Source organism: Sapajus apella, unplaced genomic scaffold (assembly GCF_009761245.1).
Source record: "Sapajus apella isolate SASKATOON/1434 unplaced genomic scaffold, GSC_monkey_1.0 scaffold24, whole genome shotgun sequence".
In the NCBI taxonomy this organism is placed as follows: Eukaryota; Metazoa; Chordata; class Mammalia; order Primates; family Cebidae; genus Sapajus; species Sapajus apella.
In genome coordinates, this window is record NW_022436964.1 from 14,242,362 (window position 1) to 14,269,486 (window position 27,125).

The following is a 27,125-nucleotide window of genomic DNA, read 5'->3' on the forward strand; positions in this document are numbered from 1 at the left end:
GTCTTCTTTTGTAAAGTGTCTGTTCATATCCTTTGCCCACTTTTGAATGGGCTTGTTTGTTTTTTTCTTGTAGATCTGTTTTAGTTCTTTGTAAATTCTGGATATCAGCCCTTGGTCAGATGGATAGACTGCAAAAATTTTTTCCCATTCTGTTGATTGCCAATTCACTCTAATGACTGTTTCTTTTGCTGTGCAGAAGCTGTGGAGGTTGATTAGGTCTCATTTGTCTATTTTGGCTTTTGTTGCCAATGCTTTTGGTGTTTTGGTCATGAAGTCCTTGCCTATGCCTATGTCCTGAATGGTTTTGCCTAGATTTTCTTCTAGGGTTTTTATGGTGTTAGGCCTTATGTTTAAGTCTTTAATCTATTTGGAGTTAATTTTAGTGTAAGGCATCAGGAAGGGGTCCAGTTTCTGCTTTCTGCACATGGCTAGCCAGTTTTCCCAACACCATTTATTAAACAGGGAATCGTTTCCCCATTGCTTGTTTTTAACAGGTTTGTCAAAGATCGGATGGTTGTAGATACGTTGTGTTGCCTCCGAGGCCTCTGTTCTGTTCCAGTGGTCTATATCTCTGTTTTGGTACAAGTACCATGCTGTTTTGATTACTGTAGACTTGTAGTATAGTTTGAAGTCCAGTAGTGTGATGCCTCCTGCTTTGTTGTTTTTGCTTGGAATTGATTTGGCTATGCAGGCTCTCTTTTGGTTCCATATGAAGTTTAAGGTGGTTTTTTCCAGTTCTGTGAAGAAGGCCATTGGTAGCTTGATGGAAATAGCGTTGAATCTGTAAATTACTTTGGGCAGTATGGCCAAAGGATTATGAATCATTCTACTATAAGGACACATGCACACGAATGTTCATTGCAGCACTGTTTACAATAGCAAAGACCTGGAACCAGCCCAAATGCCCATCGATGATAGACTGGACAGGGAAAATGTGGTACATATACATCATGGAATATTATGCAGCCATCAAAAATGTTGAGTTCGTGTCCTTTGTAGGGACATGGGTGAAACTAGAAACCATCATTCTCAGCAAACTGACACAAGAGCAGAAAATCAAACACCGCATGTTCTCACTCATAGGCGGGTGTTGAACAATGAGAACACATGGACACAGGGAGGGGAGCACTACACACTGGGGTCTGTTGGGGGGAAATGGGGGAGGGATGGAGGAGTGGGGAGGTGGGGAGAGATAGCAAGGGGAGAAATGCCAGATATAGGTGAAGGGGAGGAAGGCAGCAAATCACACTGCCATGTGTGTACCTATGGAAAAATCTTACATGTTCTTCACATGTACCCCAAAACCTAAAATGCAAAATATATATATATATATATGTATATATATATGTGTGTGTGTGTGTGTATATATATGTGTGTATATATATATATAAAGAGAGAGAGAGACCTTCCTCTTTTTCAGGAAAGTGGCAAGTTGGCACACTAGTTGATGAGAGCACCCTCCCCATGCAAAATACTATTCAAGTGATGCCCTGAAATCCATGATTAGCCAACAGAAGCAAAATGTGTCTTAGAGCACAGCTTCTCAAACTTGAGTGTGCACACAAGTCATGTGGGATCTTGTGAAAATCTGGTTTAGTAGGTCTGGGACAGGGCCTGAGGTCTGCATTTCTAACAAGTGCCTGGGGGGGCGCCGCTGCAGCTGCTCGGTGAACCACACTTTGCCTCGCCAGGCGTAGAGCAGTGCTGCTCACCGGGCCAATTTGACCTCCCTTTACACGTAGGGGCATTTGGCAACGTCTGGAGACATTTTTTAGCATGTCTGGGAGGATGGGGGTGAGAAGTGTTATTGACATCTACTGGGTTAAGTCCAGGTGTGCTATTTAATCATCTACAATGAACTTGTATGCATGCATCAAAATATCACATGCATAAATATGTACAATTATTATATATCAAAAAAGCATGGAGTTTCAAATATATTTTTTAAAAGTTTTTTAAAAATTGTAATAATCTACAACATACGGGATAGCCCTGAGACAAAGAGTTATCTTACCCAAAATGTCGGTAATACTGTGGGCTCTTAAGGAAGAGGAGCATTCATGGCAGAGGGATGGAGCGGTTGCTGTCGGTGTAATAACTGATCAATGTTTTTTCTCTAACGCTCTTTTCTCCCACTTGTCTACGCACAGGAGCCAATGCCTCGGCCCCAGACCAACTGAGCTTAGCTTTAGCCTGGAACAGAGTCGACATCGCTCGCAGCCAGATCTTTATTTATGGGCAACAGTGGCCGGTAGAGTATATGTCGTCACCCGTGAAAAGCCCACTTTGGTTGGGCAATGGTATTTGTTTAAGGAGTCTCGAGATCGGCTCCGAAAGTGATTGCCTTTTCTTTAAGATGGAACACGTTCCTTGGTAGCGAAATCCCTGTCCTGAGCTCCGTTTCTCATATTCAGGAAAGCACTGCCACCTAGTGGAAATTTCAACCAAACACAACTCCAAATATTTCCATCTCTATGAGTGGCCTTTAATAGCAATTTTCAGCTGCAAATGATGCTTTTTACTTTAATAAGTCTGAAAAAATATATAAGTCAAAGCTGTATTAATTAAAATTAAGGAAGGGGTAGAATTATTAATTTGCTTCTGATTGTCTTTGATGGGACAAAGGGAAGAGTTTGCTGCCCAAGCCGTGGCAGCCCCCACCGGTTTATGACTGGGTCACACCTCAGGATGCAGAATTACCAGGCTTCCCTGTGCAGGCGCCATCTGGTCCTGGCGGCTGAGCACAGGTCCTCCTTATTTGCAAAGAACAACACAAGGAAACCAGTGCTTTATATAACTGTTCTTGGTTTGCTTCCCTCCATTGACTCTACCAAAAATAAAAATGTGTGAGATTGGCCATCAGGTGGTATATTCATGCATCCACAAGAGGTAGCCCAGCAGCCTGAAACTCGATTTCTGTGCCTGGAATCACAGCACTCACAGGAAGCCCTTATCTTATGTCTTCCTTTCCCCCAGAGAGTTTCTGCCTGGGATTGAGCCCCTGTCTTCATTCAGTGCTGGTGGATTGCTAACATGGAAAGATTTGCCAGAGTCTAGACCCTGGGACATGTTTGTGAAATGCTTTAAATAAAAATATAAGCCACTGGTAAATCCAGAAAGTAGGCTGGTTTTTTTGTTTTTTGTTTCTTCAGTTAAGTGACATCTTTGTGGTCCTGCTCACTTCTACACAGAGACCCAGCGGTGATTTAGGTCCTTTGGTCTGTTGACCTGGGTCCCTCTTCTCAGTCGGCCTGGGGTCTCACTCAGAGCCCAAGAGTAACAAAAATGAAAATAGCAAAATACCCATTTTGACACTTCGCTGGTGTTGAGAAGTTTGATTGGATAATTGCAAGGGGAAAAATCTTGTGAACCCTTGTACCTCCTTGGGATCCACAACAAGAGATTCAGGGAAGAAATAGTTTTTGGAACTAGAAATCCTTGACTTCTGTTTGCAAAGACAGGCCCCCAAACATGGGAGAGGTTGTGGCTGTCCCAAAAGTGAATCTGTGAACAGTCTTGCTAGCATGTTCTTAGATGTGCTGAAGATCTGCCAGATGTCAAAGGCATCCCTTTCTAAGCTGTTCAAGTGAACACCAAAGAACCACATCCCTAGATATATGCTGGGGCAGACTAACTCAGCAACTTGATTTGCAGGTGGGATCTCTGGAGCAAGCCATGTTGGATGCCTTAGTTCTGGACAGAGTGGATTTTGTGAAATTACTCATAGAGAATGGAGTAAGCATGCACCGTTTTCTCACCATCTCCAGACTAGAAGAATTATACAATACGGTAGGGCCAAACTAAGGCACTCTTTATTTTCTTTTTTTTGTTTTACCTTCTCCTGCTCCCCATATGCCTGTGATTCTCTTCCCTTCTCCCTTCCAAATGCATGGATCATTCATCACAAATACTCCCTTAGACCTACGTACATGACAAACACCAAGTCACCAAGATTCCGCTTGTTTTAATTGCTCAGTTGTCAGCATCTAAGGCAAAAAGTTACGTGGTAACCTAAGTGTATCGCTCTCATGTTCTTACACAAAATCACAAGGCTCTGGAAATGAGAACACAGTTTGTTCTGTAAACCCAGAGGGTGTTAGAAGCAATTATCAAAGGAGGATTGATTTAACTCTAAGCATCAAAAAAGGCCGATTAAGTGTCCTGCACTATTTTATTTTCCTCTGAGCTGTGAAGTTCATTCTTCATAGTTCAGCTATAAAGTGGCATAAAAGGTAAAATACTTTTTCTGGAGTTACTTCAACATTTTTTTAAGTTTAATAGTGATTTGTTAACTTACTAGGGATACCAAGGAGTAATCATAGGTAAAACTACTATTTATGAAGTTATTGAGAGGATTCACACGAGTTAAGTGCATTGGCTCTAAGCTGATGCATTTCACTAAAATCCAGTGAAGTTTAAAGAGAAGATATTTTCCCATTTAACAAATGAGGAGAATGAGGCTGTCTCAGTCCATTTGTACTACTATAACAAGATGCCTGAGACTCAGTGATTTATAAACAACAGAAATTTATTTCTCTGGGTTCTGGAGGCTGGAAAGTCTAAGATCAAGTTTGGTGTCTGGAGAAGGCTGCCTTTTGCTTCCACAATGGCACCTTGTTTTTGCATTCTCCAGAGGGTCATATGCTGTGTCCTCACAAGGCAGAAGAGACGGACAGCAGAAGGGCTGAATGTTGTATGAAGCTTCTCTTACAATGGCCTTAGTCCCCCTCATAAAGGAGGAGCCCTCATCACCTAATCACCTCCTAAAGGCCACAGTTTTTTTTTTAATTATTATTATACTTTAAGTTCTGGGATACATGTGCAAAACATGCAGGTTTATTACATAGGTATATGCATTTAAGGCCCCACTTCTTAATACTAGTGCCTTAGAAATTAAGTTTCAGCATGAATTTTGGAGAGGACACAAATATCCAAACCATATCAGAGGCCAAGGTGAATTCAGTCACAGGACTCTAAGAAAGAAGCCAGTAAGTGTTGAACCCAAGCTTCTGTCTCTGAGATTATTCTACCCCTCATTTTCACAGTGTCTCTGTCCCGCCACACAGAGGGCAACCAGGATGGAGCTTACTTCCTGTGCCCGGCCAGTACTAGCTGTTAGGCGGTACCACCCTGGCACCAGCTACAAAAAGTAGAAACAGGTTAGCAGAATGGCCCTGGGTTTCTGTTTAGCCACAGACTTCTCTCGGCTCAGCATACTGAGACTTTCAGTAAGAATAATGGGTTTCAATTTAAAAATAAAGACAAGAGTTGAATGGCCTATCAATTAGAGAATCAAGGGAGTGGAGTAATTTATTCCAATGATTGGGGAGAAAAGAAAGTTGGAAAATTCTAGACTGAGAAAGGCCAGTACGTTCGATCACTTCAGTCTGTTGGCGGTGGTTTCCTGGAATACTTTGTTGCGGATTATGGAACAGTAAATGGCCTCTGTAATAATAATGGCTGACACTGATTGGCACCAAGCACAATTTTTAATGGCTTTATAAACATGATATCATTTAATCCTCACAACAACCCCATCAGATAAAGTGATACTGTGATCTCCATTTTAACGATGATAAAACTGAGTCACCCTTAAGTAGCCTGCCCATGTTCAGAGCCAGTAAGCAGCAGAGGTAGGGAGCCAGGCACGCTGACTCCAGAGTCTGTAGGTTGAATCACTGCACAATCCAACCTCCCCTCAGTGGAAAAAGAGCTCTGAAAGGCATGTCCACGTGAAGGGGCGGGTCGTTGCAACAGTTCATAGACCTGTCTCAATACCTGAATGGTTGCAACAGTGCTTAAGAATTTGCCATTGGCCGGGCACAGTGGCTCACGCCTGTAATCCCAGCACTTTGGGAGGCCAAGGTGGATGGATCACCTGAGGTCAGGAGTTTGAGACCGGCCTGGCCAACATGATGAAACCCCCATCTCTACTAAAACACAAAATTTAGCTGGGCATGGTGGTATACACCTATAATCCCAGCTACTCTGGAGGCTAAGACAAGAGAATTGCTTGAACTCTGAAGGTGGAGGTTACAGTGTGCTGAGATCACACCACCGCACTCCAGCCTGGGTGACAGAGTGAGACTGTCTCAAAACAACAACAACAAAAAAATTGCCGTAACTATTTTAGATTATCTAATCATCTCACCAGATTTAGAAAATAAAATACAGGATGCCCAGTTAAATGTGAATTTCAGATTAACAACAAACATTTTGTTATATCTCAAAGATTGCATGGGACATTAAAATTGTACATTATTTATCTGAAAATCAAATTTAATTGGGCTTCTTGGATTTTATCTAACATTCCTATTCCTAAAAGACAATAGAACAGCAACTTATTTCACTTTATATTTACCTCAAGCAAACATCCATCTTTTCTACAAAACTTTTTTTCCCAAACAATGTGTGGCTCTTTCTTTAAATCAAATTACAGCAAATTGTCACCCAAATTCAGCCTGCTGCCTATCTCTGTATAGGCTGCAAGCTAAGTTTTTTGTTTTTTTTTCTACATTTTTAATGGTTGAAACAAAAGAAAAATGCCTTTCTATGACACATTAAAATAATATGAAATTTGACTTTCTGTGCCCATAATTAAAATTTCCTTGAATCATAACCAAGCTCATTTGTTACATGGGATCTATGGCTACTTGCACATTACAACAGCAGCATTGTGGTCCACAAAGTCTACAGTATTTACTCTCAGGCCTTTTACAGAAGAGGGGCCAACCCCCTTCTTAGACAAGTGCTCATTCATGATGGGCACTAAACAAGTTGCAATGGCAAAGTGCCCAAATGTATTTCCAATGCAGTCAATGGGTCCCTTTGTTCTCCCACCCACATCCTGGCCCCCGGCTGCAAAACTGGCTTCTTCTATCGTATTTTGTCAACAGAGTTGACAACCTCCCTTAAAAAGTTGGAACCTAGAACCTCAAATACGTTTTCTTCAGGAAACACAATTCAAAATCTGCCAACATGTTTGTTTAGAAGAAACAGCTATGGCCTTGAGGTGGCTTTTGCCTGTAATCTCAGCACTTTGGGAGGCTGAGGTAGGAGGATTGCTTGAGGCCAGAAATTCAAGACCAGTGTGGGCAACATAGTGAGAACCCATCTCTAAGACAAAAATTTTAAATAAAAACATTAGCCAGGCATGATGTTGTGTATCTGTAGTCCCAGCTACTCAGGAGGCTAAGGTAAGAGGATCACTTGAGCCCAGGAGTTCGAGGCTGCAGTGAGCTGTGATTATGCCATTGCACTCTATCCTAGGCAACAGAAGACCCTGTCTCGATTAAAAAATAAAACAAAACCACTGACAAAGCTTTTCATCTCCAAATGGGGACAATTTAAAAGAAAGAAAAGACAGGTACACTGAGCAACTAGAACAAGGTCCATCTTAACGAACTGCCCTCCACCAATCAGAGCCTTTCCTTCCAGATCCTTCTTGCCTTGCCAGCCAGAGCCCTTGACTAGCAAAACTGTTTGATTCTTCTTTATTGTTTTCAGAGACATGGGCCCTCAAATACATTGTACCACTTGGTCAGGGATGTGAAAAAGGTAAGAACCCTCTCGACTACAGGTCGGAGGCCCTGTCTTGACCGCTTCCTGTGATTAGAGAGTGCCTCCGTTTTGCATGAGCTGCCAGAATATTCCTGTCTCTGTCAGGTGCCCCTCATTTCAGAACTGTGCGTGTGTGTGTGCGTGCGTGTGCGTGCGTGTGTGTGTGTGTGTGTGTGTGTGTGTGTGTGTGTGTGTTTTAACCCTGTGCTTCTGCTCATGATGCAGCTGTGGTGTTATCTCCAATCGCCGTGCTTTTAGATGCTTTCTTTGGACGTAATGCTTTTGAGTAGGGGAACTCTCAGCTTTCCGCATGCCAAGTGGATTTATGCCATTACCTGTATTTTTCCATATGCCCCTCACTGTTTGAGGAGCTGGTTTCCTGCTCCCTGACTGACCACAAGAGTACATCTTCACTCACCAGCTCCTGATACAATGACACATCTAGCATTACACAGAGTGTAGTAAGTAAGCATAGTTCCAAATTTTCTAAAAACAGGGACTAAATCATAAATATGTATTCCATTCTTCAAACATTCTGGTTTTTCCAGAATATTTTTTCATATTTGTCATCTCATTGGATGGGGGAAAAAATTGGTAGGTATGGATCAGTTAGAATTATTTTCATTTTATAGATGAGGAAGCTGAACTAAAAGGAGATGAGAACTGTAAAGGCGGTTGGTAGTTAGTGAAGAGCTAATTTTAAAGCTTAGTTCCTTTGACTAATAATGGTAAAATAATAATAATCATGAGCTAGTGATGACTAAGTACACAGCAATGCTGCACACTTTCAGTGCATTTTAACTCATTTAATCTTTACAAAAATTCTATGAAATAGAATTATTATTTTATTCGTATAGACTGGGCACAGTGGTTCATGCCTATAATCCCAGCACTTTGGGAGGCCTAGGTGGGTAGATCACCTGAGGTCAGGAGTTGGAGACCAGCCTGGTCAACATGGTGAAACCGTGTCTCTACTAAAAATAAAAAAATTAGCCAGGCCTTGTAGCATGTACCTGTAATCCCTGCTACTTGTGAGGCTGAGGCAGGAGAATTGCTTAAACCTGGGAGGCAGAGGCTGCAGTGAGCCAAGATCACACCACTGCACTCCAGACTGGGCAACAGAGTGAGACTTCATCTCGAAAAAAAGAATTATTATTTTTTTGTTATTATATGGTTTTGTTCCCATTTAAACACAAGAAGAATGAGATATAGGGAGATTCTGTCTACTCCTAGCCAAGTGCTTGTTCTTTTGCCCCATATTATCTTTTTCAGCAGTAGCTTGAGCTCTGAACACTTAAATCCATCCCAGAAACTGACGTTTTAATTCCAAAAGATAAAACAGAAGGTGGCACTGCCCCCACCCCACACATACGTGCCCATACACACATATGCCCACTATCACCACTTGGTAACAATTCTTCACCAAAGTCCACAGGACATATTCAGAGAAAGCCACAAAGTGAAGTCAAAAATACAGTCTGATTCCTTCATCTCACAGGAAGTGGCTAGAATTGCCCTTAGGCGTTCTGTAACTAATTTTTTCCCTTTCCTTTGAAAGGCCAAGCAAAGGCCCTGGGGCTACTTATAATGAATGTTCCTATTCACCTGCTGGACCTTTGCTAAGAATGAGTAAAGGATATAAAAATAACACACAAAAGCAAAATCTCCTTCTTTGACCCTTGCAAACTTTCCTCCTATCTCTACACCACTTTAATGAAGGATTTTTCATCTGCTCCAGTGGCTGAAGCCTGTAGTTCTTTCAAAACAAGGGGGAAAGATGCTGTGCACTCTGTACTCACAATTCAACAGCCACTTTCGTAAGATCGGATCCTTCACTGGTTTACACATTCCAGGCCATAGCAGTAGATCTGCCTTCAACAAACCCATTTCTCTTTACTTTGAAGCTTCCAGTTTTGTCTTACTCATCCTGGCCTAAAATTGCCTGAAAACTAAACTCAAAAGATTAGAAGTAGACACATTCAATGTGTATTCAGCGAGATAGTTGTTGCTCATGTTCAAGCAAATGTTTTGAGTTTTTCTAAAATAATGAATTGGGGTGTTCGCTCCTTCACTTGAAGTTAATCTCCATCCCTGAAGGAATTGTGAGTCTTTCTAAATAGACAGCTATGCCTTTGTCCCTCAATCCCAGTCATCACCAACCCAACCCTTTAAAAAAAAATGGCACTCATCCCATTCAGTGACCCAGTCTTCCAGCAATAATGTCTAGTTTTCAAAGGGATTTTTGTAGTTAGATTTCACTGAGTATAAATGATCAAAATCCTTCTCATTACTTTCTTTTCCCCATAGGACTCTGCTTTTTCTGAAATCCCTCAAGTTGCCTTTTGCATTTGCTTATGTCGCTTGTATTATTAGAAGTCATGTAAATTATCTCCAAGGTGGGGCTTTTTTGCAGGGTAGCTTCTCAGCTAAAGAGGCACCTCAAAAAATGAAAGAACAGGATGGCAAGAATTTGGGAGGAAGAAGCATTAAAAGCAGTTTTTTTTTCCCCCTTTTAAGTATGATCCAAGTATTTAGAGCAAGAAAATCATTATATAAGCATGCATTTACCATTTACTTAGAAATTTAGTAACTGGAAAAAATAATAACAAATGACCAAAAATAGTATTGAACTGGTCTAGAAATAATTTATCCTTTTACCTGGAAAAAAAGAGTGCCAATAAGACAAGAAAAAACAGAAAGCCAATTTTTAATTTCTTCCCTTGGGAAAAAGTAGGAGCAGGAAATGCAGAATCCATTATTTCTGTGTCCAAGGTGAGTATCCGACTCTCGGAGAGCAAGAAAGATGAACAGTGTGAGATTCAGAAAATAAGAAAGAAAAAAAAAAAAATGAACAGTGGTAGTCACAGGAGTCGAAGTGCCTACATTTTATATTGTATGGATTAAGGGAGCTGAAAATGAAGGTTTTTGTTTGTTTTGTGTTTGGAGAAGAAGTGAATAAGGGAGAAATTAACATTGGTACACAACTTTCTCAGGTGACTTTCAGGTGGTTTCACATGGTTTCAAGTGACTTGCAGCAATTTAGGCCAATAGGATAATCAAAGGCTACAAAACTAGAGTTAAAAATCCTAAGAAAATCTTGGGAACTTAAAGCAATTTTCAAAATTAAGGAACATAATAATAATTAACATGTGCTTTCTTCTTTACAATTATAGGGGGAAAATATATGTGTGCATGTATATTTAATCTGGACTAGAAGTAGTGAATAAGTTATGAACTCTGGTACCAAAACACTATTCATGAATTAGGAACACAGTCCTAGACAATAAGCATAGTGTTTGATAATACATCCATCAAATTATATGTAACTAACTCTTAAGAACCAAATGAATACATTGAGGAATTATCAAACCATCATAAGTCCATCAGCATGACATCTTCAGTTCACCTCTGCTTTGAGACCAACGGAACTTAATGTGGGGAATTGTTCCCAAGCTGGTTTTGAAATCTCAAATTATTTATATCAAGGGAACAATCTAGGAGCAATGAGGTAAAAAGAGTGGCTCTTCAGCATTAATCAGAAATTTAAATTGTTTTAAACCAACCCAGTTCTCTGAACTATTTTCATGCATAAATCCATTGAATGTACCAATGCTCTCATATTAAACCAGAGTGGCCCAAGTCTGTCTGCTTATCTGTGGAATATAACCTGCCATTTTAGTAGCTGTCTGCTCAATTTGTGGCTCTGTATGTTTTAAAGCAGTTTTTTCCCTTTCTTAAATGTGCTAATACTTCAAATTACCTATACTATCCTTCTCCCACAAAGGAGGATGCTATTTGGGTATTATATAGAAGTAGTGGTGAAATTATGATAATTTAAAGTTCATTTACATGGGAATTAAGACCCAGAGCTTTGAAGAATGCAAAAAAAAAAAAAATTCAGACACACTTTGGGTAAGGAAAGGGCATTTGCATAATCCCATCTGCTAAATGAATGCAAATTTGCAAAAGCATTATTATATTTCAGAGGATTGGTTGCCCGAGATATTACCATGTTAATGGGCTGCACATCGGGGTGATGTCCTCTCATCCCCTGAGCTTTCACCAGATGAAGCCCCTCCCTGGTGTTTACTCACACCAACTACAGCCCACTTTTCTTATACAAGTCGTTCCAGGGTAGTCTTTTCTTCACACTCCCTTGGTAAGCTGACAACCAGCAATCATTTTATACCTTATGTATGTCAGGAGGAAACTATCTTGTTTTGAGGCCTTGTTAAGAGTTTCAAAGGAAAATAATTTCCTAAACAGTTGAGATCTGATAGTGATATCACGAGCTGACATCTGAAAAACACCATTCATTTTGAAGAACAGATCTAATAAGTGAATTTAAACTGTTATTTTAATTAAAAGGTTTTCTTATGTCTGGCATGAATTAAACCTTAGATTAGGTTAGTAGTTGATAGCATGAAAAAGGAAGACAACATTTTCAAGTTGTCAAATTGTACATAAGGAACATCTGCCGATAGACACAAGCCTGTCTAGCAAATTATTTGAATCACATGGGCTCCCATTGTTAAGGCATGAAATGGGAAATAATAGTTTGGGTTTTACCCATTACCAAAGTCCTTACTGAAGTGGGAGGGGCAAGTGCTAGAACAGAAACAGCAGGCAGAATGATTGTTCCTCCACTATCCTTTTTGATTTCTAATTTGAAAAGGACCCAAGCAAAGGAAGACTCCTCCAGAAGGTGTTTGGACATTCCCTGTTGGCATGTGAGGTACTGCTCACCTTCTCTGCTTTTTCCAGAGGAGCCGGATGCACTGAGCCCCACCTCAATCCCATCTATCCTTTTACCATCCCTTGTCTCCAAGCCTCTGGTTCCACTAACCAAACTCCAGGGGATCATTAGAAGCTATATCAACCTTGGAAGCTCTGAACAGAGTCTTTGGCCAGTGGGCCAAAAGAAATAAGAGCAGCCGGCCAAGCAGTGGTCATACAGTTGGATTTTTAGAAATAGACAGGACCTTAAAAGTTGCTGTATCCAAGCCACCTATTTTCATAGCACAAACTGAGGTACAGAGAGGGAAAGTGATCTGGCCAGGGCCACATGGGGTCAGGGCCATGGCCTCACCCAGGGCTGTTTCCTCCATGGGGTCATATTGCAGACTGCTCTCTGAGTATCCATAAGTTCCCCTCTGCCCAGCAATACTTGTCTGAGAGAAGCAATGCAAATGCATCATCTGCAACATCTGCAGGTCCCAACGGTCATGGCCATCGGCCCAGCACTGTGTCATGCACTTAGGCTCCCATCCCCCTCAGAGTCCATGCAGGACACTTATTTCAAGAGGACTAAAATTGTACCCAATTTTAATCCATGTTATAAAATCTATTTCTTCTTCCCCAGAAGGTTTCCACTCTTCCTAGTAAAAGTAATTCCCTAACTTCTTGGCTTCCTAAAATCTCTATGAAGAAATAGCTGCAATCCAGCCTTTCAGGCTGAATTCAAACACATTATTTGTTAAAGTAAATGTTGACTCCCCCAGATATCACTTCCAGGAGAGCATCTGACTCACTTCTTAGCCCCCAATCCTTCATCCACTCTTGATTTGTTTATATGGCCTTATGGTATATACAAAACAGAAGATGGCCTGTAATCCCAACACTATGGGAGGCTGATACAGGGTATCACCTGAGGTCGGGAGTTCCAGACCAGCCTGGCTAACATGGTGAAACCCCATCTCTCCTAAAAATACAACAAAATTAGCCAGTCATGATGGCACATGCCTGTAATCCCAGCTACTTGGGAGGCTGAAGCAGGAGAATCACGGCCTAAGTTACAGTGACCCAAGGTTGCGTCATTGCACTCTAGCCTGGGCGACGAGAGCAAAACTCCAGCTCAAAAAAAAAAAAAAGGCAAGAAAATGTTGCAGAGCGAGGAATTCTCATTGTCTTCAGTTAGGTGAATATCACCCCCTTGTGGTCAAACAGAATGCAGGAACCTCGATGGTCACGGAATCCTTTCTCCAGGGCCGACCACACATAAATCATTCTGAAAGAATCTAGCTTTATATGAGAAGATCCCAGCACCTCCTTGGCAGTATATGCCCCTAAAAGTCCTTTATGTATATAGTCATTTTCTAAAAATGTTCTATTTGTCCCTTAAATTTTTATTGATTTTGAATTTTACTATTATCACCACCCTGACCACTCCCACTCTTAAAGACACATCAAAAGCATAAATATTCCCTTTCGGTATTGGTCTTCAGACTATACTGGTGTCTTGTTTTTAGAATTCTAACTGATGCTCACACCTAAGTTTCTCAAAATACAAGTGACCCAAGATTGTACCATTGCACTGCAGCCTGGACAACAAGAGCATGAAATATTGCCCACATTTTAAATTTCTTTTTTTTTTTTTTTTTTTTGGAGACAGAGTCTTGCTCTGTCACCCAGGATGGAGTGCAGTCGGACGAACTCGGCTCACTACAACCACCACCTCCTGGGTTCAAGCAGTTCTTCTGCATCAGCTTTCTAATAGCCGGGATTACAGACGCACGCAACCACGCCCAGCTAATTTTTTGTATTTTAGTTGAGACGGGGTTTCACCATGTTGCCCAGGCTGGTCTCAAACTCCTGAGCTCAGGCAATCTGCCAGCCTCAGCCTCTCAAAGCGCTAGGTACAGGTATGAACCACTGCGTCAGGCCCACGTTTTAAATTTTTTAAATTCCTACAAGATTAAAACTAGGCACAAATTTATAGATGTGCACTGATTGTCTTTTTATAGCATCGCAATACATCTTTTGAGGATTTTTCTGAAACCTGGCCTTTGAATATTGCAGACCATAAAGGCCATGGAGTTCAAGCCCCTTTCTCTAGATGGAAGTCTGAGAGCCTGGGGGAAAGTGGCTGCTGGCAGAAGGACAGACAGAAGCCTAGGGCAGCTGACTGGAAGCTGGTGTGCTTCCTCCTTACCCTGCCAAGGAAAATGACACGATGGGTGGCCATCCTCTGGAGGCCATCCCTGTAGGAGCCCTGTGTCTGTGAATGAGGCTCACCCAGGCTGTTCCAGTCTCCTTAGTTCTAGAAAAATAAATACTCCATTGATAAAATGCCTTCTCCTATTTCTGTCCCCCTTGCATCTCTTTAGATGCAAGGGATGTTCATATGCAACCTCATCCCGACACCCAAAATCCCCTCCCTAAATACTGCTTTTATGAAGAAGGTGTCAACTTTTTAAAAATTATGGATAGAGGTTTTGTATTAAAGGACCTGAGCCCTAAAATCCTAGGTGATGGCAGCCCTGGTAATGACACTCATCTTCTGAAAGGAGTCTTCCTTTAGTGGGTGGTAGATTCCAAATGATTATCAAGAGAGTGGTAACAAGACTGGGTCAGGGGTAGAAGTGGGGGCTCGGGGAACATCGGGGGAAACCTAGTTCCTAGTGGCTGGGAGTGATAACATTTGCCGTGTGTAGCCTTGTGTTTCTTTCTTCTACACTGGTGTTTTTTTCTCCCCAGCTGAAGACTTGAATAAATATTTTGATTTTCTATTATTGCCGACGATTACTGCATCTTCTTATTTAACTTATGTCTTCTTTCCAAGCGAGAGTATCCAGGTTTCGGTTGGATCTATTTTAAGGTGAATTAATTAACCAGCATAATAATACATTCAATATGTTTGTTGTTTCATTATTATTTTTACTCTAGTTACAGAACACTTGAACTAGAATCCCTAGTAAACCACGCTGTCTTTTGGATTTGTCTGTTTGTCTGTTTCGTTCTACCCTGATAGGGGAACCTGCCCCCAGACTACAGAATCAGCCTGATTGACATAGGCCTGGTGATCGAGTACCTGATGGGCGGGGCTTATCGCTGCAACTACACGCGCAAGCGCTTCCGGACCCTCTACCATAACCTCTTCGGCCCCAAGAGGGTAAGGCTGGCTGCAAATTTGGGGCCCCTCCCGGGAGGACTAGGGCATATGGGATTTGGGTTGTGGCTTCTTTGTCTCCAAGGAGACCAGTTGAGAAAGAGATAACTGCCCCTCCTCTTCTTTTTCTGTCAAATCTATTAAATAACATTTTGTAATTAAATATATATATGTGGGGAAATGTTTTTGTTTGTTTTTCATTAGGTCGAATTCAAATCAGAAAATTGTGGTGAGACTGAGCCTAAACAATCAAAGAATAGTAATGAAATTCAAATTAATCTCATCGAGATTATTAAACTCAGCAGTTTTCGAGGTTTTGGGCCTTTATACCTTTAAAAATTGTTGAGAACCTCTAAGAGCTTTTATCTTTGGGAATTCTACCTGTTGGTATTTATTTACCATGTTAGAAATTTAAATGGAGACTCTAAAAATATTTGTTAATTCATTTTAAGTTAAACATAGGAATCCCATTATATGTTAACATAAAGAACATGTTTACAAAAATAAATATATTCTCAAAAACAAAGAATACATTCATAATGGGAGTATTTTTTTTTTTATCTATTGGAAATTTTTGTAAGTCCAGCTAGATTTCTACACGTGTATTCAGTCTATTGCAGGATGTTCTGTTTAAAGTATATGAAGAAAACCTGACCCCACAAAAATATATGACAAATATGGCAAATATATCAGACAAAGGAAGGAGTATTTTAACCATCTTTACATATAATTGTAGATATTCTTTTTTGACACTACACCAAAATTTAATAAGTAGCGCGTTCTTAAAAATGAGTTGCAAGGTGATATCTAAAACCATCTAAGTGAACTTTTCATATTCTGTTACATTGAAATCCACTGGTCTAGACAGGCATGATCCCAGCTGCTAAGGGGGCTGAGGCAGAATAGCTTGAGCCCAGGAGTTCGAGGCTGTAGTATGCTATTATAGTGCCTGCGAGTAGCCCCTGCCCTCACGGGGGTTAACTAAAACCAAATAAAATCTAATGTCTATCTTGTACTTTGAATGGATCTTGTAACATCATATTGGTAATGGAAAGTTATTGGTTTGTTAAGGCACACAGATCTTCCAAATCCTGACACATTTTATTATACAAATTTTGTTTTACAATTTCATTAGTATTACCTCTCTCGCATGGGAAATGTCTTTCAGTACTGAAAAGTTGTCAAAGTCATGGTAGGGTGTGGGAAGAGTACATAGAAGTTTTCCAAAAGCCTAATTTTTTTCTTTAAAGTTTGAATTTTGTCATTGGCAACAAACACTGCCAGTTGTTTTCCTTGAAATAACAGCTTCACGTTGGTCATTCCAAACACGTCTCCCCAAGTTCCAAGTCTCCATAACCTTCGTCCATCTGCCAGTCAGTCCATCAAGTAAAAATTATATTTCATGAAAAAAATGTAGCTGTAATTCAATCCAAACAGTCACATAAGTGCTTTTCCTCAGGACAACCCAGCATAGTTCAGCGCAGAGCAGAAGTGTTTTGGGGGCATACTTCCCATTTCATTCCACAGAATAGGAAAATGACAGCTAATCAGGGGTAGAGATTTAATAAAGTTAAGCATTTTTTAGGCCTCAAGGCCATTTTTTTTTTTTTTTGAGACAGAGTCTTGCTCTGTTAACAGGCACCAGGCTAGAGTGCAGTGGTGGGATCTCAGCTCATTGCAACCTCCACCTCCCAGGTTCAAGCAATTCTCCTGCCTCAGCCTCCCAAGTAGCTGGGACTACAGGCACGCGCCACCACATCCAGCTAATTTTTGTATTTTTAGTAGAGACGGGGTTTCAGCATGTTGGCCAAGATGGTCTCGATCTCTTGACTTCGTGATCCTCCCACCTCGGCCTCCCAGAGTGCTGGAATTACAGGCGTGAGCCACTGCACCCAGCCGCCATTCTTAAGTAAAACTGTTGCATTTGCTTTCTGCAGATGGGTAACACTGCAGTCTAAAGACATCTGGTAAAGGTGGGTACCACTGCCTTTGTTCTTCTCAAGGCACCCACCAGTTTTACTCACCACTGCTTGTGCACCATCAGTACAGATGTCAAGACAGTGCAAACCCAGTTACATCTTAGTACTGTTATGAAAATACCTTTGACACACACCTCTCAAAATATTTCAGGGCCATAGGCCACATTCTGAGAACTGCTGTTCTAGCTGGTAGTGGGCATTATTTTATTTTATTATTTATTTATGATGGAGCCTCACCCTGTAGCCCAGGTGGGAGTGCAGTGGTGTGCACTCCGCCTCTCAGATTCAAGCGATTCTTCTGCCTCAGCCTCCTGAGTAGCTGGGATTACAGGCATGTGCCACCACACTCAGCTAATTTTTGTACTTTTTAGTAGAGACGGGTTTTTGCCATGTTGGCCAGGCTGGTCTTGAACTGCTGACCTCCGGTGATCTGCTCATTTAGCCTCCCAAACTGCTGGGATTATAGGGATGAGCCACTGTGCCTAGCCATGATTTTTATATTTAACAAAGCTTTCTTCTGATTCTGAAAGTATTTTGTGGAACTAGTCAAGAACTTTGAAAACACCTAAAATTTAACAACAGGGATTTGTTTGAAAATGAAAAAATATATAACAAATTTTAAAAACACCAACAAGTATAAATAAGAAAAAAAATGTAATAGATGTTAGTCTAGTGGTCATTTTAGAAGCCAAAAGGGGTGTGTTGGCGGGGAGAGAGAGAGAGATTGAGATTCAGTCTGAGCTGTTCTAACGTGAATAGTCAAATACAATTTGGAGGAGCTGTAAGTGCTGTACCCTTACCATTTACTCAGATAATTTTCAAGATGGCACCCAACCATTCTGAAATATTTAAAAGCTTAAAATTGGTCTTCCTGGCCCCCAAGATGTAATTACTTCCTGTTACATATAGATCAGGGTCTGTGTTCTCCTAAGTTGCCTTCCTCTCCGTCTCCTCAGCCTGTGCCTGTTATGCACATTCCCAGCATGGCCAGTGATGCTTCCTGTGTGCTGACACTTTCCATGCTGTTGAGCACCTTTGCCACCATCAGCACAGGCCCTCTGGCCCCACTCGCCCTTGCCTTGCTGTGCAGCAGCACAGGGAGATGGCCAGCATGAAGCATCTAACATATTAATATATTTCTGAATAATATCCTAAGTCTCCAGATAATAGAGGCTTTTCACAGGTTTGAGAAATACTTGATTGGATCTGTTTGATGGAAAGTTTCCTTGTTCATCTGTCTTGGTCTGTTCAGGCTGCTATGACAAAATATCATCAGCGGATATCTTATAACAATGGAAATTCATTTCTCACAGTTCTAGAGGGTAGGAAGTCCAAGATCTAGGGACCAGCAGATTTAGGGTCTGGTGAGAGCCCGCTTCCTCATTCATAGTGACACCTTCTCACAGTAGAAGGGTGAATGAGCTGCATTGAGCCTCTTTTATAAGGGTACTAGTCCCATTCCTGAGGGTTCTTCTCTTGATCTAATCTCCTCCCAGAAAGCCCCCCTCCTAATGCCATCAGCTTTGGAATTAGAATATCAAAAGATGAATCTGGGGGGCACAAACATTCAGACCAAAGTACTCATTCAAGCACTAGATGTTCTGAAGGTGTCAGCCAAGCAGGATGGTTATAGAAGATGAAATAAATCTTGGTTCTCAAAAGACATTATAAACCTGCAGGCTCCATCTTCAGGCAATCTCATTATGCCTGGCCAGCTTCCTCATTTTCTGTGGATTCACTAAAATCACCAAATCCAAAAATCTTTTGGAATTTCTATAAATCAGCTCTTGTTGTGGTGTTTTATTTAGCAAAAAAAAAAAATAAATAAATGCTATATGCTACAATAGTGTTCTTATATTACATGTTTACAATCTAATAGGACTCTTAGAGGCTGGGTGTGGTGGCTCATGCCTATAATCCCAGTACTTTGGGAGGCTGAGGTGGGAGGATCACTTAAGCCTAAGAGCTTGAGACCAGCCTGGCAACATAGTGAGACCCCATCTCTATAAAACATTTTTAAAAATTAGCTGAGCATGGCAACATGCACCTGGACTCTCAGCTACTTGGGGGACTGAAGTAGGAGAATCACTTGAGCCCAGGAGGTTGAGGCTGCAGTGAGTCATGATCATGCTTCTGCACTCCAACCCAGGTGACAAAGTGAGACCTTGTCCCAAAAAACTAAACTACATACATATAATAGGACTCTTCTTACCTATATGAAAGAAAGATCTAACTGATCTTTGTTCACAACATTTTTTTTAACAGCCCAAAGCCTTGAAACTGCTGGGAATGGAGGTAAGTGTTTGCTCAAATTATTAGTGTCAATGATTTATTCCCTTTATTACACGTTATATATATATGCTGTATTTATAGTGTATATATATAAAATATATAGTGTGTATATATATATATACATAATATATATACTATATATGAAATATATATACTATAAATATATAGTATATATAATGTGTAATATATACCATATACTATATATAGTATGTATATATTATATAATTATATATATATGTGTGTGTGTGTGTGTGTGTGTGTGTGTGTGTGTATATATATATATGTATATATAATGTGTCACAAGGGTTTCTCACAGCACCTTTGAAAATTCCACCGTGAGGTTATATGAGCATTGCAAACAAAAAAATAAATCCTATTTGACCTATCTGGAAAACAAGGAAGCATATAAATTCTAGTAATCAAAATCTATTCATGAGTGTTTACAAATGGTGACAGATCTAAAGGCCAGAACTACTTCACAAATGCATCTAATAGGTATTTGGAAACTCGAGATAAATTATCCGTTTGTCATCTTTTGTTCATGTTCTTATTGTCGTATATGCACATAAAAATCTAGGATGTTCTTATCCTTTCAGCAAAAAGGGTAATGCTGTTCATCAGGTACAAACAACACTGCCTTTTGAGGAAATAAATGGACAGAAGTAAAAAGAATGAAAATGGCCCATTAAAAAATAATTCTTTAAATGACAGTGTGATACGTGTTCTCACAGCACTGTGCTTATGCATTTATCAGCACTTGTTTTAAAATCAGGCGTGGAAGAGCTTGTGAGTTCTTTTAGGACAGTAGCTGGCCTGGTTCATTTCAGTATTGATCCCAGAGCTAGCTGGGAGAAGATACACAATTGCTGCTTAGTGAAATGAACCGATTCGTTTCTAACGCAGCCAGTGTGGTTTCCCTGTAATTACAGGATGATATTCCCTTGAGGCGAGGAAGAAAGACAACCAAGAAACGTGAAGAGGAGGTGGACATTGACTTGGATGATCCTGAGATCAACCACTTCCCCTTCCCTTTCCACGAGCTCATGGTGTGGGCTGTCCTCATGAAGCGGCAGAAGATGGCCCTGTTCTTCTGGCAGCACGGTGAGGAGGCCATGGCCAAGGCCCTGGTGGCCTGTAAGCTCTGCAAAGCCATGGCTCATGAGGCCTCTGAGAACGACATGGTTGACGACATTTCCCAGGAGCTGAATCACAATTCCAGGTGGGTTAGTCCAGCAGATGGGCTGGTCAGCGGGAGAGGAGGAAACGTGGGCTCCCAGGGCTGGAGGGTCTGAGCTACTCAGAACTTTAAGGGAAGACAGTATCACCCCAGTGACGCACACACAGGATGGACACAAACAATTACCCTTTATTGTGCACAGTTCCGCAGATGGTGGTACATACAGAAACATAGAGCACTTTATCTCATCCTCTCAACTACCTCTTGAGGTAGGTCCCATACTATGCACTTCTTTCAGCTAGGAAAAATGGGGCTCAAAGGATTTAAGTAACCTGTCCAAGATCACACATGTGTGGTGGCAAGACTGGAATTTGAACTGAAGTTTGACACATTTAACAGGACATACTGCCTGGTGCAGTGGCACAGGCCTGTAATCCCAGGGCTCTAGGAGGCCAAGGTGGGTGGATCATTTGAGCCCAGGAGTTTGAGACCAGCCTGGGCAACATATCAAGACCCCATCTCTAAAAAAACAAAAGTAAAAATTAGCTGGGTGTAGTGGTGCACGCCTGTAGTCCTAGCTACTCAGGAGGCTGAGGTGGGAGGATCTCTTGAGCCCGGAGGATCTCTTGGAAACAAACTGCACTCCAGCCTTGGAAACAAACAGAGATGCTGTCCAAAAAAAAAAAAAAAAAGGAGACGACGTACTGCACTTTATTGATTGCTCCACCTCCTACACTTATATGCCTTGAATTTGAGGGCCTGAGTACAGAGATCACGTCTTGTTTGTCTTACAACCCTCAGTTCTATACCTGGTATCTGGCACAGGGTACATGCTTAATGGATGTTGGCTGGATGAATTTACAAACAGACTAGACCCCACAGGAAACAACTACATCACACAGTGGCCACATTTTCTGGTTGGCCAGTGGGTCCCTACTTTTGTCTTATAGGTCTCTAAGCTGGCCTGAAAGACTCTTCTACCCATTCTGTCTTTCAGAGACTTCGGCCAGCTGGCTGTGGAGCTCTTGGACCAGTCCTACAAGCAGGACGAACAGCTGGCCATGAAACTGCTGACGTATGAGCTGAAGAACTGGAGCAACGCCACGTGCCTGCAGCTTGCGGTGGCTGCCAAACACCGCGACTTCATCGCTCACACGTGCAGCCAGATGCTGCTCACTGACATGTGGATGGGCCGGCTGCGCATGCGCAAGAACTCAGGCCTCAGGGTCAGTGCGACCAAAGGCCCCTCTGGGCTCGGGGGGGGGGGGGGGGGGTTAGAGTGTTCTCAGCCAAAATCTGCTGTGGGATTGGGCATCTCCTTATCTCAGGAGGGTGGTTCTAAATCCTGACTGTGCATCAGAATCCTGTAGAGTGTTGCTTGGTTTTGTTTTTTCCATGTAGAGGCTGGGGCCTCTCCCTGGGTCCTGCTGCATCGGCATCTCTAGAAAGGGTGCCTGGACATTAATATTTTTCAGAGGATTCAAAGGTGATGGCCACGCACAGGTACTACAGGGGTTGCCATTTGTAGAAGCAAAGCCAGCTGTACCAGAAGTCCTCACCTAGGCCACCTGTCTCTGCAGAGAGTGCCTGAACTACTGGCCCTCCTCGGCTTCATGTCATAGAGACATTGGCTCTTACCAGATGTGCTTGAGAAATCTTTTTAAACCAAAATAAAACTGAAATAGATTTATATGTAAAGGTACTGCTAGATAATCCTAATCTATTCTTAAATGAAGAAAAGCCACAGGCCAGTATGTATAATCTGACGCCATTCTTAATGTGTCTAAGTATAGTTATGTCTGTGTACATTAACCTGTAAAAACCAGGAAGGACACATAGTAAATTGTCGGCAGTGGTCACCTCTGATGTTGAATAGGCTGTGAAAGGGATGTTACTGTTTTTAGGAGAAATAGAATGGTGGGTAGCATTTGCTTTTTTAATGTTCTTTTCAGTGTTTTTCAAGGAAAATACAAAACTGAAAAAAGGTAAAGAAAGAAAAAAATGGGAAATGGAAAACTGAAATAATGTGGGGAGTTTTTTTGTTTTTTGTTTTAAGGTATACACCATGATGGGTTTTTTGAGGTTTTGGGGGGGATGTTGAGACAGGGTGTTGCTCTGTCACCCAGGCTGGAGTGCAGTGGCATGATTTTGGCTCACTGCAACCTCCGCCTCCCTGGTTCAAGTGATTCTCCTGCCTCAGCCTCCTGAGTAGCTGGGATTACAGGCACACACCACCATGCCCAGCTAATTTTTGTATTTTTAGTACAGACAGCATTTTGCCATGATGGTCAGGCTAGTCTTGAACTCCTGACCTCAAGTAATCTGCCTGCCTTGGCCTCCCAAAGTGCTGGGATTACAGGCATGAGCCACTGGCGCCCAGCCACAACATGATGTTTTGATATACATAGTGAAATTGTTACTCTAGTCAAGTAAATTAACATATCCATCATCTTACCTCATTACCCTTCTTTGTGTGTGTAAGAACACCTAAAATGCACTCTAGTAGCACATTTCCAGTATATAGTACAGTATTTCAGCTATAGTCCTCATTTTGTACATTACATCTGTATGGTACATACTCATCCTACATATCTGCAACTTTGTACCATTGACCTATATGACTCCATTTCCTCCCCTCCCCAACCGCACACCTGCCTCTGACACCCACTATTTTATTGGACCAACACCCCTTCCCCATATCACTCTTCCTGTGGGCTCTTGGGCCAGAGTCACAGGAGGGTTCCTTGATGTGGGTCATGGGCACTCTATAGCCACACTGCTGGTGACCGCCAAGCCCGGCCTCTGGAAGGGAGCCAAGGTGGCTCTCAGCTCTGTGGAAAGGGTGTTATGTCCCCTGAAGACTGCCAGCATGCTACCTGAGCCTTCCCAGGGCAGCCAGGCACCCAGCATTCAGCATCATAAATTCATAGTCATTTTCGCTGAGCTTTTCTGCCATCCCCGTGGGCATTCAAGCAAGGGCTGTCCTTGCCTTATTACTGCAGGATCATTTTTACTGACCCTTCAGGGGATCTTAACCCCTCACCTTGGAGCAGTTTCTTTAAGGAGGTTCGTCTTCAGAAGTCGTGCCCCAGAATTGTTTTAGGATTGAGAGAAGAAGTGAGAGAAGACTTGGGGAATTATCGTGCAGAAATGCACTTGTTCATTCTGAAGAATGAGACCGCCCTCTCAGAAGAAAAGCTTCTGTATTTAGTGTCCTTGCATAGATTTACGTGTGATGTTTATACATGAGAGAAATACAATGCTGGCTTCTCCTGGGGCGTTTGTGTAAGGGGTGTGTGTGTGTGTTCCGGCTGCATTGTAGCAAATACCAGGAAGATGCCCTACAATGAATTAAATGCTTTCCTACATGTATTCTCTCAAGGTCAACTTAGGACAGCGTTGTTTTTTTTTTTTTTTTTTTAACATAGATAACCACATAACACATAATCCACTCCACTTGACACATTAGCAAAAAAAAAATGCCAATGGACAGATGTATGAATTGATTTCACAGTCAAAATCAAGGGCTGTCTAATGGCTAAATGTAAATCTGAATTCTTTCCCACTTTTGCTTTAAATAGAGTCTCTTTTTCCTCTGTTACCCACACACAAAGTGGGTGTTAATTGGGTAAGACAAATTTGGGCAAAATGCTTTTTTCCTCCGAAAATGAGACTGAGCTATTGTGCAAAATATTTCCTAGATGCGACCAAATGAACCTCTTAGTATTAATATGTTAATATGTTACTCAGACGTTCAGTGCCCCTACAGAGCATATAATAACTGTGTGTGCACATATACACACACACACACACACACACACACACACACTCTCTCACACTCTTATACCCCACACCCCAGGCCCTCTGATTCTAAACAACCACCCTAATCTTAATCCTTTAAATGTGATTATTATTATTATCATTATTATTACTTTAGGTAATTCTGGGAATTCTACTTCCTCCTTCAATTCTCAGCTTGGAGTTCAAGAACAAAGACGACATGCCCTACATGTCTCAGGCCCAGGAAATCCAGCTCCAAGAGAAGGAGGCAGAAGAACCAGAGAAGCCCACGAAGGAAAAAGATGAAGAGGACATGGAGCTCACAGTAAGGAAACACTGCACAGTTATTCTCTGTGGCCAGAATTCCTAGTCCACTTGTCCCACCAATATGCTTAAGATTCAGTAACCCCTTAGGTCAGACATCTGTTCCCAGCCTTCTACCATGGAGTGCTTTCATTTCAGTACTGAGGCCAGGGTATTAGAAAAGTGTAAATAAAATGACTGTAGGGTCCACCCTTAGGTGAAATCCTGCAGCCAGCCTGTGGTACAGGACAAACCAATGAAATTCTAAAGCAGGACACTCTACATTTTCCAAACAGGCAAAGCTTTTTAAACAGCCAGATGATTTGTCTATCTCAGCACACGAGGAAGGAAAGGAAATGCATGATTCGGGAGCAACCAGCTTCACTGAGCTGGTACTGTTCTGCAGACCAGAAGCTAAGCTTGTATCTGTCTTCAGGGTCAGGCTCACAATTACCGCACTAATTGAATTTTGGGGTTTGTATGCAAAGCCTTTATTAGCCCTTCCTGGTATAATTATAGAGCATAGCGGCTTTGTTCTACAGAGGGAAGGGGGCAGCTGGACATGGGACAGCTTTTCGCAATCCCCGCCTGAGCAGCGTGACTGCCACTGGCTCATATGCAAAGGCTAAAAATATCACATGCTATTAAAGGGACAAACAAGGCTTCATAGCTTGGAAGTCATCAAGCAACAGCTCCATAAGGACTTTCTCAATATGCCTCACCACCCCCGCCATTGACCGTTGCTGTAGTGACCCAGAAGAAGCTATAAGGGGTGAAATCAAAAATTGGTTTTGCTCAGGTGACAAAAGGGCTTTGTATTATTATCCTAGTGGGACAGCACTGTGAATTGTTTCTCCTCCAGATAAAGAATATTTCCTTCCAGTAGGCTCTTTCTAAAGATCTATTTGCAGACACAGTCCCTGACTTACTGGATTAAAGGCCAACCTTTGTTTCAGTTTGAGGATTTGTATAAAAAACCTGTGGAGGAGTCAGCTCACTTCTGTAACAGATGACTGTCTCCCCTAACAATCTCACCATAATTTTGTCCTCTGGCTAGAAGATAATAATTTGATCATTAGAAGAAAATTGGCAATAGTAATACAGAACCTGTACTGAATATTTCAGCTGAACGTGTGCTCTGGAGCCAGAATCCTGCCCCATCATCTACTTGCTGTGTGACCTTGGGCACAATTTTATAACCTCAGACCCAGCAACGATAATGTTGTTACCTCACAAGTAGTTGTCTAGTGTAAAAACTGTGCCTGTAAACTACTTATATTGAAGACTGGCACACTGTGAACTAATATTGTTTTAGCAGTGCTAAGCGCTTTACACATACTTATTAATGGTATCCTCAGGAAAGTCCCACAAGGTAGGCACTATTATTATCTCCATCTTACTTAATTATTTATTTATTTTTAGAGACAGGGTCACACTCTCTCACCCAGGCTAGAGTAAAATGGTGAGATTATAGCTCACTGTAACCTCAAATTTGTGATCTCGGGGGATCCTCCCACGTCAGCCTCCCACGTAGCTGGGAATGCAGGCGTGCACCACAACACCTGGCTAATTTTCTTTTTTAAGAGATTGCCCAGGCTGATCTTGAACTCCTGGTTTCAAGCAGTCCTCTACCCTGTCCTCCCATAGTGCTGGGATTACAGGCATGAGCCACCATGCCCAGCCCTAATCCCCATTTTACAGATGGAGAACCTAACGCTCAGAGAGGTTAAATTGCCCAAGGATACCAGCTAATCCATGGCAAAGCTAAGATCAGAACCCAGGCATATAGGCTCCATCAGTCACACTTTTAGACAATAGGTTAAGGGTGAGAGAGAACGTTTCCCTCTTCTCAAGTGTGGCTGCTCAACCAGTTTGGTCCACCGTGTAGCAGAAAGAATCCAAAAGTGATGAATGAGCCTCCAAGTCAAGCCTGGCACAGTCCTGACATCAGCACACATCCTAGGAAGACATCCAGAAACTGAATCAGCATTCTCTCTGGTTTGGTGTCAGGGAAGAAAGCAGAAAGAGGTAGCTTCCCCTGCTCAGTCTAGGGCCTGAGAACCTGATCATTCGAGAAGCCTCTGTAAGAGATGCATCTCTACATTAAGAGCAAACTTTGCTAACAAGAGAATAGACTCTGGCATTG

General features: G+C 41.8%; 1 protein-coding gene across 20 annotated transcripts in view; it reads left to right on the plus strand.

Moving 5' to 3' along the window:
• TRPM3 (transient receptor potential cation channel subfamily M member 3) overlaps positions 1-27,125 on the plus strand; it is a 921,715-nt gene that overhangs the window by 809,062 nt on the left and 85,528 nt on the right. For 12 of the 20 annotated variants that reach the window (XM_032290701.1, XM_032290713.1, XM_032290703.1 and 9 more), the window contains 9 exons: positions 2,151-2,251; positions 3,655-3,789; positions 7,507-7,557; positions 15,122-15,157; positions 15,311-15,451; positions 19,693-19,722; positions 20,649-20,938; positions 21,894-22,122; positions 24,834-25,001. In XM_032290701.1, the coding sequence (XP_032146592.1) occupies positions 2,151-2,251; positions 3,655-3,789; positions 7,507-7,557; positions 15,122-15,157; positions 15,311-15,451; positions 19,693-19,722; positions 20,649-20,938; positions 21,894-22,122; positions 24,834-25,001 (1,181 nt within the window). The remainder of the gene's footprint in view (positions 1-2,150; positions 2,252-3,654; positions 3,790-7,506; positions 7,558-15,121; positions 15,158-15,310; positions 15,452-19,692; positions 19,723-20,648; positions 20,939-21,893; positions 22,123-24,833; positions 25,002-27,125) is intronic. The other 8 variants (XM_032290704.1, XM_032290707.1, XM_032290716.1 and 5 more) reach the window with 1 other exon arrangement.